The following is a 20,528-nucleotide window of genomic DNA, read 5'->3' on the forward strand; positions in this document are numbered from 1 at the left end:
GTGTTAAAATAGTTTAAGGTTCGTTAGTTTGTTAGTGTTCACTTGTCAGGGTAAAAGCCTCCTCCATATTTTTCCATTTTTCTCTATCCTGAGCTCTTCTGAAAAAGTTTTTTCCTGTTGATTTTACTAGGTAATCGGTCCTTCTTTTCTTTTGTCGCCCTATGCATCTCTCAAACGGTCCAGTCTATCTTGTCGTTCACAATGTCCATCTGTGATCACGTAATCTTGCTATAGGACTTCTTAAATGCTCTAAATCCTGTGTTCAGCGTATCATGCATGATAGCTAGTGAGGCCCCCGCAGGTCGCCGGAGGGGTCGGAGCTGGACAAGGAGACGCCGCCGCCGCCGCGCGCCGCGTACGTGTCGTGGCCGTGCGGCCTGTTCCCGCAGGCGGTGGGCCGCACGGCGCGCGCGTCGCACCTGTCGCGCGTCAAGTCCAAGTTCCGGTTCCTCGGCAAGTTCATGGCCAAGGCAGTCATGGACTCTAGAATGGTGACAATTTGCATTCATAAATACTTACAATAATTACATTTACCGGCCGTATAATACATTGTATGTAATTTTTTTTTTTCGAGATTTGCATCGCAGGTTCTGTCTGATCTTATGAGGTTGCACAAAACACTCTTAAATGAACCCGTTATTAGAATGTCGAGATCGTCTGCATATAAAGTCAAATATTTAAGCTTTCGTTTCATCGTAGTTTTTGTGAAATAATAAAAGTTAATTCACACTGTGTTATAATAATATAAGTATGGATAAAGATACAAACATTGACATTTTTTTATATTCCACATTTAAAATGTGAATATAATTTAATTTTAGTATTAAACTAATTTATTTTACTAAAATAAACTTTTGTCAACATTGTAATGGCTTGATCGAATCATTTAATGAAGCAGGCACCAGTAGCATAATCTAGCCAGCCTCCTTTGCACACTTTGGCTAGATTATGGCTACCAAAACGATGTCTGTTTCTGCTGTAAAGCAATAATGTGAAATTACTGAGCAAACCAGACTTAACATTTTATGTATTAAGGTGACGAGCGCAATTATAGTGCCGCTAAGAATTTTTGGGTTCTTCAAGAATCCTGAGTGGCACTTTATTGTTATGGGCAGGGTGTATCAATTACCATCATTAAAACGTCATACTCGTCTCGTCCTTTATTGTCATCAAAAAGGGCAAGCATAAATGTTTTCGTAGAAAATAATGTATTTATCAAAATGAAGAAGACAACTTTTTTTATTATTAGGAACTCTATAATTTTTATTTTCAACACTGAATTTAGCGTAATTTGCTGGTGCATTTGAAAACTAACTCACATTCCAATTAACATGTTGGTGGAAAATAACGGTTACAGGCGTTTTATGTAGCTAAAAGTGATACGGCAGTACGCCTGTCGACGTCTGAGTTTTTACTTGCATAAAATTAGTACGCCAAACGACGACTGATTTTCCATTTTATCATAAAAAATGCCATGTTGTACTGTCACCACAGGTATAATTAAGACTCTTTAGTACTGTCACAACACAATTTCAAAAAAAATCGCTAAATAAAGTACTTCCACGCAGAAGTTCACGTTTTTTATGGTCCCCTCCCTAAGCACACTACGCTCGTGGGCGTCATAGTTTCATACGATCAGTCGAGTAGTGCACCGCTGCGGTGTTCCGACATGTCGCTATATGTTTTCGTGCGCATTTTTTATCTAAAAAGCAACTACTCTTTGTTTTCAATGAAATTTTATTGTTTTCTGCATAAGTATTAAATACTAATTAGAAACAAGTTGCAAATCTAAAAAACGTATTTACGTTGATAATGTTTGTTGTACTAAATTTGTAACAAATTTTTTTGCAAATATCAGACTCGTATGAAAAAGAATAAGAACGACTTCAGGACCTATTTGAATTGAGTGAAAACCCATTTGCTGGTGTAAGACTACGTATCTGACGATTAATATCAAACATCTCGTGCCGGATCCGTGAGTTCAGACAATGAAGCTCTAGTCTCATAAAAGCGTGTACGTTGTGTCATATCATATATGTTTTTCAAATGTGTTATGACACTACGTTCGTAGGCAATGTATGAAAATAAATAGTGTCTCTGGAGCCGCAACCACTGACATAGTACTGTCCATCAACGTGTTAAGCATCAGAATAATTCATTAATGTGATTCAGTCACATTATGCTTTGTAGTTGAAAATGTACCTATATATAATAATATTTACAATGTTAAAGAAAAGTAGATACAGTACAAGAATGTACAGGATACTGCCGCGTCGTCGTTTGTTATCCAATGTGTGTGCGGCAGGTGGACATCCCCGTGTCCGTGAGCATGTACCGCTGGGTGGTGGGCGAGGGCCCGTGGCTGGCCCTGAGCGACGTGCGCCACGTGGCGCCCGAGTTGTGGCGCTCGCTGTGCCGCCTGCGCCGCGTGGCCGACCGCGCCGACGACCTGCGCGCCGACCTGGGCCTGGCGCCCGACGTCCGCGCGCAGCTGGTGCGTACTGCCGGCCGACTGCCCACGCTATAAACCCTCTTTCAAAGATTCTGAAAAAGTTAGCTCATTGCCGACATTAAAACACCATTAAAATACATCATCCAAACGAGTGTTGTAATGTTGTACTGAATTTCATAACAACACTTCTTTGTTTTTTTTTTCGATCCCTTCATGCGCAAAGAATTTCAACAGACAGCCACATTCTTATTGCTCGATGCGTGGTATCTGTATGAATCTCTAAAAAAGAACATTTTCGTTTACGCGCGTTCCACACTACCAGAGAAAAAGACGCCGTAAAAAAAAGTAGGTGATTCGAATCACCGCCGTTTTTCTTCGATATTTTTATTGTTTTGTACACCCTTGTAATTGTGTAATACTACATACCGCCAGATATTTTAAACACTGCAAAAGAACATAATATTCAAGTGAATTTTAATAATTGCACTATACAAAATGTAAATTAGAACTAAAATAAATAATTCTTTCATTAATACTTAGTTTATTTGTATATAATCAGTAATAGATGATATTAAGTTACTACTAGGACGTTTTAATGCTAGCAGTAAGCTAACTGTTTCAGAATCTTTCAGAACATTCAAATTCTGAGTGTAGATAAAGTGTTATATGCAACTATTGATATTAATACACTCATGTAATACTATTATCACATCCAAGTTCAACCTACATTCGTGTTTTAATAGCCCTTATTACACAACAGTTACATAAATAACTACTACGCCATACTCTATTTTAAAAGCATGTAGGCACTTAACTTTACCACTAAATATTATTTTTAAAAAATCCATAAAACTTCAATTTTTCCCGACTTGTGGAAGATTTCAAATATACTTCATATATATAAAAAGGACCTCAAAGATAATATCAGAAACTATCGCAGTTTCAATATTAAACACCTTTTCCAAAATTTTTGAACGATTAATTTTATCAGCAGTAATTCACTACTTAAGTAATATAATAACAGACAGTTAACATGGATTTTTAAAAACATCGCTCAACTACATCAAACCTACTTCTTTTTACAAACTTCATAAGTGACAATATAAATAATGGTAATTAAATTGACGCTATTTATACTGATTTTAGTAGTGCATTCGATAGAGTGAACCTTGAGAAACTACTAATAAAATTAAAACATTATGGGTTTCATGGAAATCTTCTGAATTGGTTCAATTTATATTTGAAAAATAAAACTTAAAGAGTTTTTCTAGATGTGTCTGGATCATATAGAAAAAGTTTTATAAAAAATCACAATCAAGGTAGATAATAGTTTGTATTATATTGTTATTGTAATTTCACACTATTCACATTATAATTATTGTTTCTAGAATTAAGATTAAAGTTACTAATTTTTTTTTTAAAGTTACTTTATTTGATTCGGACAGTTGACACACGACTAAGGAGAAAAGTGCCCTAACATTGTCTTTAAGCTCACTATATCATCCGCTATCAGGCTGCGAATGATATGTTCTTATAATATGACGTGTATAAAACGTCATTCCTATGCCCTATTTAACAAAATGAAAAGGTAATAAATGTTTAGGAATTATAACCAAATTACTAAGTTGTTTAGTCATAGTGCGCGCGGAAGTACTAGTCACCTTCTGAGGTATGTGGGGGGGTGAGACGGAAGAGGGTGCGATTGACAAGATGCACACGATATATTATATGGTCGACGGCCTCCCCCGCCCTGCCGCTCACATACCTCAGGCGGTGACTAGCGCTTCCGCGCACTATAGTAGTAGGCGCTGCAGAACGGGGTTGTTGAACACTGAGGCGTCATGCGAGAATTTCGCATCGTATTAAATATTTGAATTATGCGGAAGCATAAACTGTCGTGACTTTAAAACTAGTTTATTTCTCTTCTATTAGTCACATTTTCGAAAATAAAAGCTTATTCAGCAATAAAATAAGATGTAACGTCAATCGCTATGTACATTTTTTTTTCTTGTCTATATCAAAACTGGTTAAACATTACTAGAATTAATTCCATATGTATTTATTTTATGATTCTTTAATATTGTCATCAACCCCACTGTAATAGGCGGACCAACTTCATCCAGTTTATTTTTATAAACATTCAATTTCTTCTATTATTCGTCGATTAATTAATTAATTACGAGACTCGAGGCAGGAGCACGCAACAGGTTTCGCCACGTGAATGGCTCGCAACATGTTGAAGGATATTTAGTCCCCTAGTGTATTCCGGGCTTAACCTGGACACAAATGAAAGCAGTATTCCATATATGAGTAAACATATAATAACAAGGATTGACGGGAATTTATCGAATGTGTCAGATAAACGGACTGGAGCTAGATGGGTGTCCGATCGAGGAGCTGGGGTTGGACTTCATCCTGCCAGGCGACGGGTGCACCGAGCTGCGGCGGGGCGGCCGCGACATCCCCGTCACGGCGCACAACCTGCAACAGTACATCGAGCTCGTCACCCACTGGCTGCTCTTTGAAGGTTTGATAGGACTCATCGTCATCATGTCAGCCAGAAGACGTCCAAAGATCGGTCGTGCGCTGCCCTCAGCCAACCTATTCCAGCGATATTGACCAGATCGTCGGTCCAGCTTGTGTGTGTGTGTGGGGGGGGTATATATATAGCTTAGGATTAGGGGGCAGGTGATAGTACTAGCCAAGAGTAATACACAATGTAAGTATTCATGTCAAAATTAAATAGAAAAAATATCTTCCTCACCCAGCAGTATAAAAATAGATCGAATCTCAGACCTATTTTTAGACATAGTCTAGCCGTTTCAGACAAGTATAGCAAATATGTATTTTTAATAGTATATAAAAATGTTTTTATTTAAACCCTGATTTATTTTAATGCAGGAGTAACTAAGCAGATGGAAGCATTTAAAGAAGGATTTGAATCAGTATTCCCGTTGGCCAATCTCAAAATATTTTACCCCGAGGAATTGGAGCAAGTGTTCTGTGGCAGTCCATCAGGTATACCTAATATTATTTAATCTTAGAATAAGCTCATATGTATATTTTTATGAATTTATCAGCTCTATAACTTGTATCTTTAAATAGCATAAGCCAACCTAGGTTGCAATGATTGTAACTGGTGTGAGGCAATCTGTAGTGTTTAAGTTTTCTCTTTGTGTAAACATCACCAGCAAGTAAGTAAGTCTTCGACAAGTAATCTAAATAAATTCTTAAATCTGTTTATGACAATAGGAGCCACTAATGTATTGAATTTGCTTTTTTTTCTGAAATCCATAATTATCCAATTGTTGATAGCCTTCTTGAGTGTAAATTACGTTCAATCCAAATAAATTGGAGCCTTAGATAGATCATATTTATATGGAAGATTTAGAATATATGACGAAAATGAAATGATAGCTGTCAAAAATTTTAAAACACGTTACATTCCTTTAAACTTCAGTTTATGTTGTGCTTAACGACGTTTTAGTTAAACACAAGCTAAACACTGTTTCGTAATAGAAAACGTTGTTATATAACTATAACCTAATGGTGATTCTCTAACAAAACACGAGTCTAAGCCATGTTCAAATTTTTTTATTTTTAATAACACCGTTGGAAAAGTCATGCCAACATTAGTGTAAAAAAGTCTTGAAGCCAGTGGCAACATTTATGTATAGAGCAATCTTAGATCATTTATATATCTGAATAGACTGTGACATTTGTGAAAACGTCGAAAAAAATTGAGGTAGATTGATGACCTCTATTTTGAGCAATGCACATACACTTACACAAACTGGCATACAAATCGCGAGTGTTTCTGTGTTCCTGTTTTCATCGGTTTTCTAGCAGCAAGAGGCTCTATCTAGACATAAATTATCTTATAATTATAAACATCAGTTTTGTGTGGAGAATTGAATTTTGAATGTGGCAGGGCGCGAGACGCGATGGGAGCCCCGCATGCTGGCGGAGTGCATCCGGCCCGACCACGGCTTCACGGCGGACTCGCGAGCCATCCGCATGCTCATCGACATCCTGGCGTCCTACAACCGGGACGAGCAGCGCCTGTTCCTGCAGTTTGTGACGGGCAGTCCGCGTCTGCCCACTGGAGGTACCTGCTCTGTCTATACCAAGTGTATAGTATACTACAACAACATTAAGAGTTACTCACCAGCTCGGACGCGTGCACAGTATGTTACTGGTTACTATGGCTGGAGCTGTATGGTGTCTCACTCACTCACTCACTTAACTTCACTTTTTTTTTTGACCAAAAGATTGTGTAATTGTTTAGTATTAATTTTTGTTTCATACAGAAAATACCATTTTCCATCTTTGATCCCTATAAGATCCCTTTTTTATTCAAAATATAATCATGTGTATTTTAAATTTATGGTTTAATATATTACATTTGTATATAGACCGTTAAGAATTAAACCTATACTGATATTTTTGCAGGCTTCAAGTCACTTAATCCACCACTGACTGTAGTGCGAAAATCTCTGGAGTCGTCTTTGGACCCCGATGAGTACCTGCCATCCGTGATGACATGTGTCAACTACCTCAAGCTGCCTGACTACAGCAGCGCTGACGTCATGCGAGCCAAGTTGCGTCTGGCCGCCTCCGAGGGGCAGCATTCTTTCCACCTCTCCTAGACACTTCTCTTTTGAATGTGTGCCCGTATCTCATTGATCTTGTATAAATGTTTGTGATTAGTGATATATATAATTTCTGTAATGATACCATTGTGCAGCCCCTGGACTGCTGTCTATGTGCAATTGAGAGTGATTTATTCAAGCCGTGCAACAGACACTAAAAGTGCTGTGTGTTCTTAATCTTGTTTTCTTTTAGACATATTTAGATTACAAAGATGATATGTTAATATTATATTTTGTGTTAATTTAATGTGATAATCTTGTATATTTTTTTTTCAATATTTAGATACACTATTGGTTATCCATTTATTACTATAAGTTTGATGTGGACTGGGGCTTCAAAAATATATTTTCAACTTTTGTATACCCATCAGAACTTGAAAGCTGAATTAAATCGTCATAGATGCCACCATAGTGTTTATCTCATAAGCTATTTTTGAAGGACCATTGATAGTTCATTTGTGAACCTTTATGTTAAATATAGCATTTACTACCAAATGGTGTATGTTCTGAGTAATGTATAAGTATCATAAAAGAATAAAAAAAGTGCAAAATTTATTATGTAACAATTTCAATAAAAAATTGTAAACTACATATTCATCTTAATTTGAGTTATCATTTTTTATCCCTCATAATGGTAGTACTGTTATTGACAATAAAATCACATCATACCAATATTCACAATCAACCTGTGGAAATGAGAAGGGGTAAATAAATAATTGAGAATTAAATTTTAGTTAGATTTAATAAAATATTTACACCATTCAGATACCCGACAAAATTAATAAGAATCCAGAACTATTATACCAAAACTTATTGTACAAACTGTACTTCTATTAATATCTAAATATAACAATATATTCCACTTAAAGAGTAACTAATAATATAAATCTACTTAAACCACTTCACAAAATACAGTGCAAGATTGATTTTACAATACCATAGCCAGCCAACCCAGAATTAAGCAAGATCCTCCAACTGGTGTAAGTCTTCGAAGAACTCTTTCTCCTGTGAATGCATGATAGTAACAGGTTCCACAAAATAATCCCATACCAGTGATGAAAAATGCCCCTGCCTGAAAAAAAAATTGTAATTGTTCTTACACACAGTTGTATAAACAGATGTACACATTCACTGCTAACCTCGGGAAGTAAAACTAGTATGGTGTGGCACAAGACACTAGAGATGGTTTTCATCCCATTGGTTATGATTTTGTATTTATTGGTGGAGTTTTTTATGACAGTGAGGTACAGGATGAGCAAGACATTTAGCTGATGGTAAGGCCTATCACAGGCAGACTATATGTGACGCACTTTTTAGTCTGTGATAGTAAAATCTATAGCCTAGTGAAACTTTTATTTTATTGAAAAGGAGGTACAAGTGAGCGTACGGGTCGGGTCACCTGGTGTTAAGCGATCACCGCAGCTCACATTCTCTTGCAACACCAGAGGTGTACGCGCTTTTTTTGAAGGTACCAGAAGGTGGAGGACCGCCACACATCCAGATGGTGGTCATAATAATCCTAACTTGTGTTAACCTCTCTAAGAAAAAAGCGATACGCTCGGTTGTATGAAACGTGGAGTCATTGAAAGATTGACACGTGACGGATACAATCTTGTAAAAAACAGAGAAATCCACAACGTTGCAACTGTTCGCTTTTAAACTTAGCCGGATTATACTTCGTGGCCTTATTGTAAATACTAAATTTCAATTTTCGTAGTATTTACATCCTCTTTGCCTATGGAATTATAAGCAGTAACGCATACGACGTGCAAAAAGTCGGACACACAAAATATCATTGAAGATCTGCGATGACACGCGCTAACCTTGGTTTATTAGGGATGGCAATTCTTTCCGAAGAAGATCAACTTTTAAATTATCTAGGGTCTTCGGGATAGATAGATAGATATAGATTCTTTAGAAATCGATCGTTCTTTCCCAAATTTGCATTTATAATTGTATGCATATATCGTTTGCATAAATAATAAAGACGTTTTTGTTCAAGAAGAGGAGGGTCCGCTAGTATATTATAATAATATATAATTAATTCTTCTGTACGTGTTTTGACAGTGAACTCCTAAACAGCTGGACCGATTTTAATGAAATTTTCTGTGTCCGACTTTTTGCAGGTGCATTCGAGAATGGTTTAGATTCACAATTAAACAACCTCTTAAACGGCTGCACCGATTTTGACGATTTTTTGTGTTTCAATGAATTTGAAAATGGTTTAGAATCTCAATTCAGTCCATAATTCTTCTGCCTATGTGTATGTTAGTGAACTACTCCTAACGGCTGGGCTGTTTTTCAAATTTAAGAGTTGAGTACAGGACAATGTCTGTCTGGTCCGCTAGTGTAAATATAAAATCCAGTATACGAAAATCATGAACCGTACCATAATAAATGACCTCTTATCAGTAAAATCAGATTTTTAACTAAAATTTGATAATGAAAATTATTTTTGTTATCAAATCAAAGTCAGATCAGGTATGAAATAAGTTAAGTATTTATATCTAAACTTTTTAAAGCTGGTTTCATAATAATAAGCAGATCGTTAAATGTAACAGACATTTTATAAAATTTATAGTTTTAGAATTAATTGTTTAATATGAAACAGTCCCTTTAATAATATTTCTGAAAGAATGGGATGAACCCAAAATTCTCTATTTCTTGTTTTTTTTTTTGTTTGTCAAGTACGAAATAATATGCCGCAATGCCGAATAATGGCCAAAAAAGTATGTTGTATGTGTTGAGTCTGTGAAATATCTACACAAGACATTTTGCGCGCAATTCAGACTTTTTGTGTGTCTCGATAGCATAAAAAGTGTGTCGTCTGAGATAGGCCTAATTGATACACACTGCCCATTTCAACTCAGGATCATTGAAACACCCAAATATTCTGAGTGGTACTGCGTATTTTATGTACCCATAATCTAGCCGGCATCCTGTGCAATGAAGCCTCCCACTGGTAAAACTAGAGTAGAATACATAGTGTGAGACAATTTTGACGACCAATATAATGATATAGCCAAGTGGTTAGTGACCCTGCCTGCTGAGTAAGAGGTCCCGGGTTTAAATCCCTGTAGGTGCAAACTACATGATGAATATTTGTTTTAAAATCATGGCAGTTAGTGTATTTATGTATGCTTAAGTAAGTATATTGTTGTCTTGCACCCATACTACAGATTATATTATAATTTAGTATTACAAAAGTAGTTTTAACACTTTTTATGAATGTTTAGTAAATTGTATAACAATTACATACTATTTACATAAAATTAAAAAATAAATTGTTATTATACATAAATATGTATAAAAAAAATCAAAGTTGATATTAAATAGTTTTGAATCTTATAGGTGAATAATGAGCAATGTTAAGTGGATTCTGTCATCCCTGGTCTGGTGCACCCCAGTATCAGCTTGATCCTCTCATTTGTCCTCCTTATTCTATCCATAACAAATAACACACAAAAAGTATACTCATGATCATACTTATTATTGATTAAGACTTAACATTAAAAAAAATCATAATTTAAAATAAGTTTAATCTAATCTTGTTACCTGTAATGAAGGCATCACATATCATATTTCAGTTTTTCTGATCACACATGTAAAGTTGATTAGGCCGGGACATTTTAAAAATGATGTTTCAACTTTTTACAATACTTTTATAATAAGACCTTCCCTAAATGAATAAATTTATTTTGATTTGAGACTATTGTATGTGTTTATAATCTTAATAATAAGGGTTAAAGTATGAATTGCCATTTTATTGTAATAGGTACTTCAAATTGACCTAAAACCTTCATGGTTTTGGATTTTTGGGGTAATATTTCTTCACATGGTACCTATGTAGTTCATCTTTTAAAAATTTGTGTTTGGAGAAGGGGATGCTAATGAACCATGGCATTTCGGTTTAACACTTTCGTGTTGGAAACTTTGATTTGAAGAACAAACCATGTGGAAGACCACCCAAACAGGTGAATTAACAACAAATTGAAAGAGATGGTGGAAACCGATTTAAGCCCAACTGCTGGTTAGTTAGATATAGTGGCTTCACTTAATATTACCTTACCAACAATATTGACTTCTTTGTGTCAAATCAATAAAATAAAAAATGGGTGCCTCATGATCTGCAGAAATGTGTGTTGAAACTTGTGTTGCCTGGATGAACAAAGAAATGAAGGAATATTTGATTAATTGTGACATGATATGTCACAATAATTAATCAAATTATAGGATGTAGGATGATATGTGGATTCTTTATGATAACTGTAAGCATAAAATGCAATGAGTGACCCCAGGTCAAACGCCAAAACAGTGTCCTAAAGCAAAGCTTACCACAAAAAAGGTAATGGTAAGTGTTTGGTGGTCTCAGCATGGTGTTATTCACTATAGACAAGCAATAACAGCAGATGTCTACTGTGCCTAACTCCAAACAATGATAATAAAACTAGCAGTGAAACAGCCCCAACTCATGAATCAATTTTCACCAGTATTTCTCCATGATAATCAATTTCATACTTTTACCCCTTATAAACCCTTTCACCCCTTGCTTAATAACTTTAAATGTCTATTGAATGTAATTTTAATGTTCCACAAAGATATTGAACCATAGTCAAAGACAAAACTGGATACCATATGCCTATTATGTGTCAACAACAGATATTTTGTGACAAAAAATTGTTATTAAGCAAGTGCCTTGTCTGATATTTCATTAAATTAAAAAAATCATGAATATATGAGTATTTACATTTTGAGTTTTTTAGTTCTAAGCTAATGTTAAAACCATATTTACATACAGTGTTTCCAAGAATATTTCAGCCTCATATAACACAATATTACCAATTTTAGGGATTAGAACTATAAATGTTATATTTGAATTTTTTTAAGAAATAATAAATTATAGTAAAAGACACAAAAAATATTTACTTACAATGTATGGTCTTCTGCATAATGGCACTGTCATTAAAGCAAGAGTGTGCAGAAAATGAAATCTATTGGCTGTTTCAAATATTTTCTTAAGATCTTCTTTAGTGTCAGTTTCTGGAAATTTACGATGAGCGCCCATAGCACCCAGAACAACGGCTGCAGCACCACTTAGACCCGCTAGTCTTACGAACGGGCCCGCTTGTTGCGCTAATTCCCATAGTGGCATTTTGATAACTATTGTCGTCGGCGGTGGTTCAAAAGATTTTCTTTTAAATACGCCCTGCGAAGCATTAAAACTTAGAATTAATAATAATTATTCGCAAATATAAGGCCTGGAATCATAGAAATCTATATTCTAAATCTACCGCTATCAAATAATCAAAATCTACGTATCATGCTGATAATGAATAAACTTACAATACTGCGTAACACATTCATAGCTCCCTCCGTCACCGTATTTATCATAAGATTATCCACGAAATTGACCATACCTTTTTAAATAAATAGTTCCAAATTATCCTAAATTTTATATAAAACCTCAAATCAATACAATAAACATTTACGTAAAAAACAAATTCACTTTCAAATTTGAACTTTCAAGACAAAGAGGGCAAAGGCAAGTACACTAAACAGCCTAGCCAGGGCTGAAGTAAAGCGATTAAAATCCAATACCTGTTTCACTTATATTTTTTATTTTATTAATATTTTTTATGATAAACATTATCAAAATGAGGAGATAAATGATATTATATTAAGAAATCGCACCGATGACCACCTACCATTAGACAAGTCGATAGTTTATCTAACAAATAAACGATATGCTTTATTTGTTTTTAATAATAAGGTGTCAATCGTATAAAAATGCATAAAGTATATAATTTTTGAATACACTAAATCTTATATTATTACAATATTTATATACATATCATATGTGCGTACAATTAAATTCGATTAAGAGTTCATCTGCTAATGGTTCCCGAGTGAAACCTACTGAAGAGACAGCATTTTTATCAACTGGGTCATATATTTCTTAAAATCCTTAGTTAATAAATATCTGCCACATACTTGCTTTAATTAGTGTAGTTTTTAATTAGCACGTACACCAGGTCTTCTTTGCCTGTTGTTTACACCTGGCAAACATGAAATGTATAAGTAAATATCGACCATCGATAAAAAAGTGTCAGGCACTACGATTGGTTATTTTATCAATTTTACTCTAGATGAATTAAATACTACATTATACACTTTAAGCATTCTTTAATAGCTTATTCTTTGTTCATTCGTCCCTACATTTCTTCATCGTAAGGGATGAAGCCATGAAAATTCTCATATTCGCATCTGACCGGCCAGATTTATACCACATAATTTTTACAAGACTGATAATACATCGTATAGATTAGAAATGTCTTACGCATTCACTCTACAAATGATTACGCAAATTCTCCTGAATAATACACGCATAAAATAAGAGAAAACGACAATACGTACTAACAGTGGTAACAGTCACTTTTAATTTGAATGAATGACATGTCACATGACACACAAACCAAAACTAACAAAAGTGTCCAATATAATGTGTTAGAGCTAGACAGCGTTTGCTGCCATTTTTTGAAGTACGCGTTTTATACATTTTCAAGTCTAACAGATACCTAGTTGCGCTAGGGTGGCAGCACCAACCAACATGTGCCGATGTTAGGCCTATGGACTTGCATCCCGTGCATAATTATAAAAAATAATAAAATATTTAATAAACAAACAATAGGAACTCGAATGATTCATTTCCATTCTTATTATTTTATTTTTAGAAACAACTGTCACAATGTTTGAAGATACAAGACGGCATATTTAACCATCATAAAACTATTTACCTACTACTATTACTAACCTAGCAGCACGCTATGATGGCCGTCTCTGGTATATAGTATATTATCTATGGCGTGCCGTACGTTTAGTGACATGTGTAAACAATGCGACTCGTAATGACCAAAGAGAATTTAAATTTTGAACGTTTATGTAATAATAACGCGAAGCTCGAGCTTGTATTCGCGTTCGAATTTGTATTTGCTCTGGTGGCCCTGCCCATTACAATGCAGTGCCGCTCGGCGCTCAGGATTCTTGAAAACCCCCAAAAATTCTGAGCGCACTAAAATTGCGCTCGTCACCTTGAGACTATGTTAAGTCTCATTTGCCCAGTAATTTCACTAGCTACGGCGCCCTTCAGACCGCAACACAATAATGCTTAGACATTTCTGCTTCAGGGCAGAAAAAGGCGCTGTACCCATAATCTAGGCGGCATCCTGCGCAAAGGAACCTCCTACTGGTGAAGTCGTTCGTTTTGAAGATGTTGCGTGTGCTGGACAGTAGACATTAGGCAGGTACCTAGCCCTGTACCCGCGCACAGTAGGTATTATAATATTGGCTGACGAAGTCTTCGACGTGTATTTTTGGTTGATTTTGTTGTTCTTTGTCGTCTTTGCATAAGGTTACAGGCTTGTAATGGAAATATTTAGAAAAATGCTTTAAAATTTAAATAAAACAAACATGGGACCAAAGACCATTTATTTTATTTGTTACAAAATTTATCAATTTAAATCTATCAATTTATATACCTTATTTATGGCACTTCTTATAAATTATTAAGTCAGCGCAACATTATACGTTTAAATATATCAATTAATAATCTCTTAATTCTCAACTTTATCAACTTCAAGTTTGGGACAGCAAACACCAGCAAACCTGTATAAAATAAATAGAATTATTAAAAATAGGTTAGTAGGTAGTATAACAAAACTACTATACGTTAATGCCAATTATCAAGCTAATTATGCCATTAGTGTTTATTTTTACCTCTTGCTACTTGCCACTAAAAGGACGAATAGTTCGTGTAAGCATATTAATAGCATATTATTATTTAAGACAAGTAAGTACCTAAATTAGAATTCTAATTTAAAAACGTTGCTAATTAATCTTCCGCTGAACAGATAAGTAATAACTTTAAATTAATCGTCCGATAACATTATAGTTTCTCTTCCAGTTTTAAAGCACGGCCCAATGGGTGTTCAACACGTTGGAAAAACTAGCTATAGAAAAGGTAACTATGTTAAACCTTTTTCATTTCTCATTCAATAATAACTCACTAAACTAAGTCATACTATATTTTTTGTAGATACCTCTGCTACCTAATGCACATTAATAACAATTTTTATTTAACGAAGGCCACCGCCCCAGATGTAAGTGACGTCATTAAGGTCAATTTGTAATGCGTTAATATAATATTAAATTATTTTCACTAGTATGCAGATGATGCCGATCTGATATGAGGTTATCATCTACTCGGTCTCTTTCTTACGATCAATTTCATTAATGACGTCATTATACGAGAATAACTATTCCAGGTATAAAACTATTCGCTGCATTTACTCTCAGAATAGCTCATAGTATGTTTCACCACTTTATAAAGATCACTTTAAAAAGTTCTTTGATAAGTGTTTATTGGAAATGGATGTAAAGTATGCAGACGAAATATTAAATAGGCTGGTCATTGTCTCAGTACAGCATATGAGCCATTTTAATGTAGTCGTCACTCGTCACTTTGAACTTGTGCAGACGTGTCAAGTGCTATTTCTTCAAACAAATTATCTGTCTGTGTGGTGTTTGAATAACGTTCAGTTTGCCTTGTGTTTTATTTTTGCTGTTTTCTCAAACGCAGTCTAAATAATATTTTCTCGGAATTGCAATTCAATGTGCACAATTATGAACCAATGGTTGCTCAGTTTTAATGTACCTACTCTGTAAACTCAGCTGACATTAAAATTTGACACCATTTTGATGTTATACGAGGAATAAGCCAGTTATTCCTTAAAAATTGGTGGCATCAGAGTAACTCTTGTATAACTTTTTTATTCTCAGGATAAGTAGTTGGTGAAATGAAACAGCTTTATCCTAGGAATAAAACTTAGTCTACTCCGAAATCCGACTTTAATCTATTAAAAAATCTTATCAAAGATATAATACCCGTCCCCAACGCTGCACTGGTACTCTGGATAACTGTTATCGTCAATGTTCCTGGCGGAATGGCACCGGGTCAGGTAGACACACACTCCAGCAGAACCTTCTGTTGACTTCTCGCAGGCTGCATCACCTTCCTTCGAAATTGGTGCCTGCAATTATACGTTTAAATGAATAGAATATTCACTAACGCACTTTTACTTTTTTTAGTAAAGTTATTTCCTTAACTAAATACTGGCGAGTCATCAACGCATGCTCTTGACCAGATCATCGGATGTTCATGGGCGGCTATGAGTACTGACGGACTGTTAGATCAGAAACATACTTGGCCGTTTGCCCACTCTAATATAAAAAAAGGTCCTACAGGATCCTGAAAAAAAATATCCTTCGTAAGCCTACTGGTCTACTATATGTTCAAGTAATATGTACAAAAACTGCTGGACGGCTTTCCGGGCATCGTATTCTGGATTTAAATTGGATGTTGATTCGCCGAATTTAAAGATAGAAGAATATCCCGAAGAATAAGAAGAATATCCGTTAAAGCTGACAGTCGCTTGGGTCCCCCAACCATGGTCAGTACCGTACAAAGAACAAAAACAATTTTCTTTGTTTTAAAAAAATTGGTTTGCTTATCGTCATGTCACAGTACGTTTTATACTTGATCATTTATACGTCTAGATATGACGGCTGTGAAAACGGCGAAAAAAATTGAGTTTAGAATTAACCTCTATTTTGAGCGATTCACGCACACTAACACAAAGTGTCATACAAATCGCGAGTGTAAGACGTATCTTGTCCCACACACTAAAGTATTATTCCTGGCCTTTTTATCGGTTATCTAACAGCAAACGACTATCTAGACGTATTAATTATCTAAGGTTTTATCAATATTTCGACTGGTGGTGCATACATATAGCATCTTACACGAACGCTATGATGAAGAAAGTTACCAGGGTTCCCCGAATGCTTAGCGATCCACAAAACCAGTAAAAAGACTGAACATATCGCTATGAAGATAGTAATAGTCCCAAAAATGTTTGGGACTATTACAATAAGATCCTTAGCATTTGAATTTATAAATTGAGCTTGGAAATGTTAATATGGCTATAACCATAGATTTAACGTAGCTTCACCATTGTCATTCAGAAACAAAATAACAGTCTAACAGTTGGAAGAGACCATCATCTCCAACCCCTAAAAAATTTTTAAAGTGCCACCCTCATGAGTGAATATCGCGATCATGGAGCTACTGTTGCTGACTGGGTGACAGAATTGGTCATAAGCCGCGGACAAACTAGTAAAAATTGTTCAATTAATATAATGCCCCGGCTTAAAGGGTCGCCGTTGTGGCTTCGAAATACTTAATTGTCCTGTATATTCACACGTCCACGCTGGTGATCAGTGATTTATATCTATTTCCAATTTCCATTTTATTATTTGAAAGGAGGGAGATTTGACGAAGATGATAGCTGTAGTCGCTGCAGTAGGTACAGTAATTTTTAGTTGTGCTAGGTGAAGAGTTTTTAGGAAAGGAGTTTTAAGATTAGAAAAACGATATACAAGGTGTTTTAAGCTAAGAGGAGATATATCGAAAAAGATTGGTATACCACTCGCTAAAGTTCAAGTTCATTTCGACATTGATGTGAATAGTTGCGCAAACAATGAGTTTCGGAGGGGCGAATGGGATCCGGTGCATATGCAACTTCAGAGACATCTAGAAGTTTTGCGAGAGCTAAAATTAGATTGTTGGCATTTTAAAACTTGATATTTACTTGTAATTTTAGTGTATACAGTAAACGATCTTATACTAAAAGATCAGTATTGTGTCACCTTCATGAGATCAACTACAAATAAAATCACAACAAGTAATCTTTGTCCGTCTGACTCCTTTTGTTTTCTAAAATCTTAGGAATTTTGAAAAGGTGTCAGGGGTAATTTTATTCATTAATAAATGTACGCTCTTGGGGATATACGGTAGGTACTTAACACCTTTTCATTCAGTCAGGACAATAAAAAATTCTCAAAGATTCAAACCACAGGTACCTAAAATCAAAATGTTTTAGACTGAATTGTGTTCAACTTACTGTGGATTCCTTAGTGAGTTTCAGATGCAATAATTGTCCATTCACAGAAACATCCAGAGTGTCATTACTATGGTTAAGAATATTTTTAGTCCACGGGTAGTCCTCCAAATGATACTCCTCTAAATATGATATTGTGGTTGTTGCCAGCACTGTTGTAGATTGTGGTAATACAATGCTCGATACCTCTGTGTAAAAATAGGTAATACAAATTCATCTGTTACGATTAATAACAATCTAAACGTCAATTATGAATGGATTGGCTTGGTATAGGGTTATTAAGATAAATGTATAAATAAATTAATTGTTAATATGTTAACTTTTTGCCGAGGGTTGATAAATTTCGATCAAAGTTTCTAAAGCGTTTTGCAAAATGCAGCCATTTCAAACATTTTTTCCCTCATCGACGGTCATCGGCGGAATGCGCTTAGCAACAGCTGTACAGCCGTTCCATTGAAGTAAGTACGCGGTGATAATCAATATTACGGTTACGTTACCCCGAGACGTTTCATAATATTTATTAACTCTCAGCAAACAGACTATAATTATTATGATAATAATAATATAACTACGATAAATTAAAAGCTTCAAGATATTTTCAAACAACAGAAAATATAAGGTAGATTCCTGGCCTGCTATTACATTTACTTTCAAAATATTCCTACACTATTATAAATGTATGAATATTTTAAAATCACAATAAACATTGGCGATACCATTTAAATTATTATATTTCTATTAATAGAGAAAAAAAAGCACTTACGTTTCGTATGCAAGTACAACGGTCTCGAAGGTTTGCGATAACCAACTAAAATAAATATTATAGTATTTAGGTTAACATGTCACATTTGGAGCACGATTAAATATCTACATATATAAAAATGAAATGCTGTTCGTTAGTCTCGCTAAAACTCGAGAACGGCTGGACCGATTTGGCTAATTTTGGAATTTGTGGAAGTCCAGAGAAGGTTTAAAAGGTGAATAAATATGAAAGTGTTCGGAATTAAATAGAAACAACAATTTTGTTTTTCCTTTGATGTTTTCCGTCGTCCGATATTTGTTTTGTATGGACATATTTTCTAAGAGAGAATTTATTGACGCACGGTTTGACAGTTCTGCTGTAAAACAATTTCATTACAACAACAGGGAGCATATTTTACGAAAGAATTCTTGATGTTATGATATATTATTGACAAATTCATAAAAAAAAAAAAAATTATTTATTATATACACAACAGCGTCTGTCGGGTCAACTAGTAATATATAATCCTTTAATATTAATTTTGGAATGCTCAACAATTAACAATAAATAAAAATAAAATGATAATAAAAATTTGTGTGCTAGGTCAGTATGTAACAAACAAGAGACAAAAAATATACACGCATCTCGGTATAAATAATAACCCATATAATGTTGAAATAAATAACGTACATCAAGGACATAACTTAAGCTTTCATATGCATGAGAACTATTGTACTCAAATAATTGATGCACTATCATTATAATTACAATAAATAATATTTTCATCTTTAAAATCTACCAAATATCTGAAAATGATCGAATTCAAATGATCATATATAATCACTTAATGAAAGTCAAAAAGCACCATTCGGAAATGTACCTGAGATGAACCGGCGGAAAAAACTAATTAATAACTAAAAATATAAATGTTGAACTCTAACTGAACTGAATGAACTCAAAATTAAAATAATAGTTACCAATTGAGGATGCGTGGGGATAAAAACCCATACTATACGAATGCGTGTGTGGGCCTGCAAAACCAAGTGTAACATTAATACAGTTTTCAATCTGATTTTACTATAGCTTAAACTATTATCAAGTATTAATTTATTGAAGTGAAAACTTCGTACGTTGGGCGTTTTTTGTTAGGGAAAAATCTTATAGGTTCGCGTCACCGACATGCTCAACTGGCACACGCGATAAATAAATAATTAAAAATATATGTATACATGTTTATAGTTAGACATATTTTGGATGTATGAAATCTCGTGAGTTCACGTCACCGAAATGCTTATAGCAGTATATTTGTAGCTATACAGCTGACGTATTGTGCAACATTAGTGCTGTGTATATCTTATAAGTGAAATTGAATGGATTTTGTGAAGAGTTCAGAAAAAAATTGTATTTATATTGAAATAATGTTTTTGGTTAATTAATATATTATTGAAAATAAGTTTGAAAACTAAACTGAAATTAATAATTTAATTGTTTTCAAGCATTATGAAATTTTTAAATTTTAGTACTAAAAGTTCTAAATTTTCACTTCTATCAGCAGTTTCAACAACTGACAATTTCTGTATTTATTATTTTATAATCAACAGCGTTACAGTAGATATAGAAACAATAATATAAAATATAATTCATAAGGCCATAATAGATTACTCATA

At 34.6% G+C, this 20,528-nt stretch overlaps 2 protein-coding genes across 16 annotated transcripts in view; both read right to left on the minus strand.

The window, feature by feature from the left end:
- Positions 1 to 7,827: 7,827 nt before the first annotated feature.
- Positions 7,828 to 12,614, minus strand: LOC126971134 (transmembrane protein 256 homolog). The gene is made up of 3 exons (XM_050817292.1): positions 12,448 to 12,614; positions 12,035 to 12,310; positions 7,828 to 8,176 (listed from the first exon to the last, which is right to left on the minus strand). The coding sequence occupies exons 1-3, from the start codon at positions 12,517 to 12,519 to the stop codon at positions 8,033 to 8,035; spliced, it is 492 nt and encodes a 163-aa protein (XP_050673249.1). The 5' UTR covers positions 12,520 to 12,614; the 3' UTR covers positions 7,828 to 8,032.
- A 1,960-nt stretch (positions 12,615 to 14,574) lies between these two features.
- LOC126971097 (inter-alpha-trypsin inhibitor heavy chain H4-like) overlaps positions 14,575 to 20,528 on the minus strand; it is a 38,940-nt gene continuing 32,986 nt past the window's right edge. For 8 of the 15 annotated variants that reach the window (XM_050817236.1, XM_050817233.1, XM_050817241.1 and 5 more), the window contains 5 exons: positions 19,839 to 19,892; positions 18,883 to 18,927; positions 18,123 to 18,307; positions 16,045 to 16,190; positions 14,575 to 14,766 (listed from right to left, as the gene is read on the minus strand). In XM_050817236.1, coding sequence (XP_050673193.1) covers positions 14,715 to 14,766; positions 16,045 to 16,190; positions 18,123 to 18,307; positions 18,883 to 18,927; positions 19,839 to 19,892 — 482 coding nt within the window. In that variant the 3' untranslated portion in view covers positions 14,575 to 14,714. The remainder of the gene's footprint in view (positions 14,767 to 16,044; positions 16,191 to 18,122; positions 18,308 to 18,882; positions 18,928 to 19,838; positions 19,893 to 20,528) is intronic. The other 7 variants (XM_050817245.1, XM_050817244.1, XM_050817242.1 and 4 more) reach the window with 2 other exon arrangements.

The sequence above is a fragment of the Leptidea sinapis genome, chromosome 23 (assembly GCF_905404315.1).
Source record: "Leptidea sinapis chromosome 23, ilLepSina1.1, whole genome shotgun sequence".
Lineage (NCBI taxonomy): Eukaryota > Metazoa > Arthropoda > Insecta > Lepidoptera > Pieridae > Leptidea > Leptidea sinapis.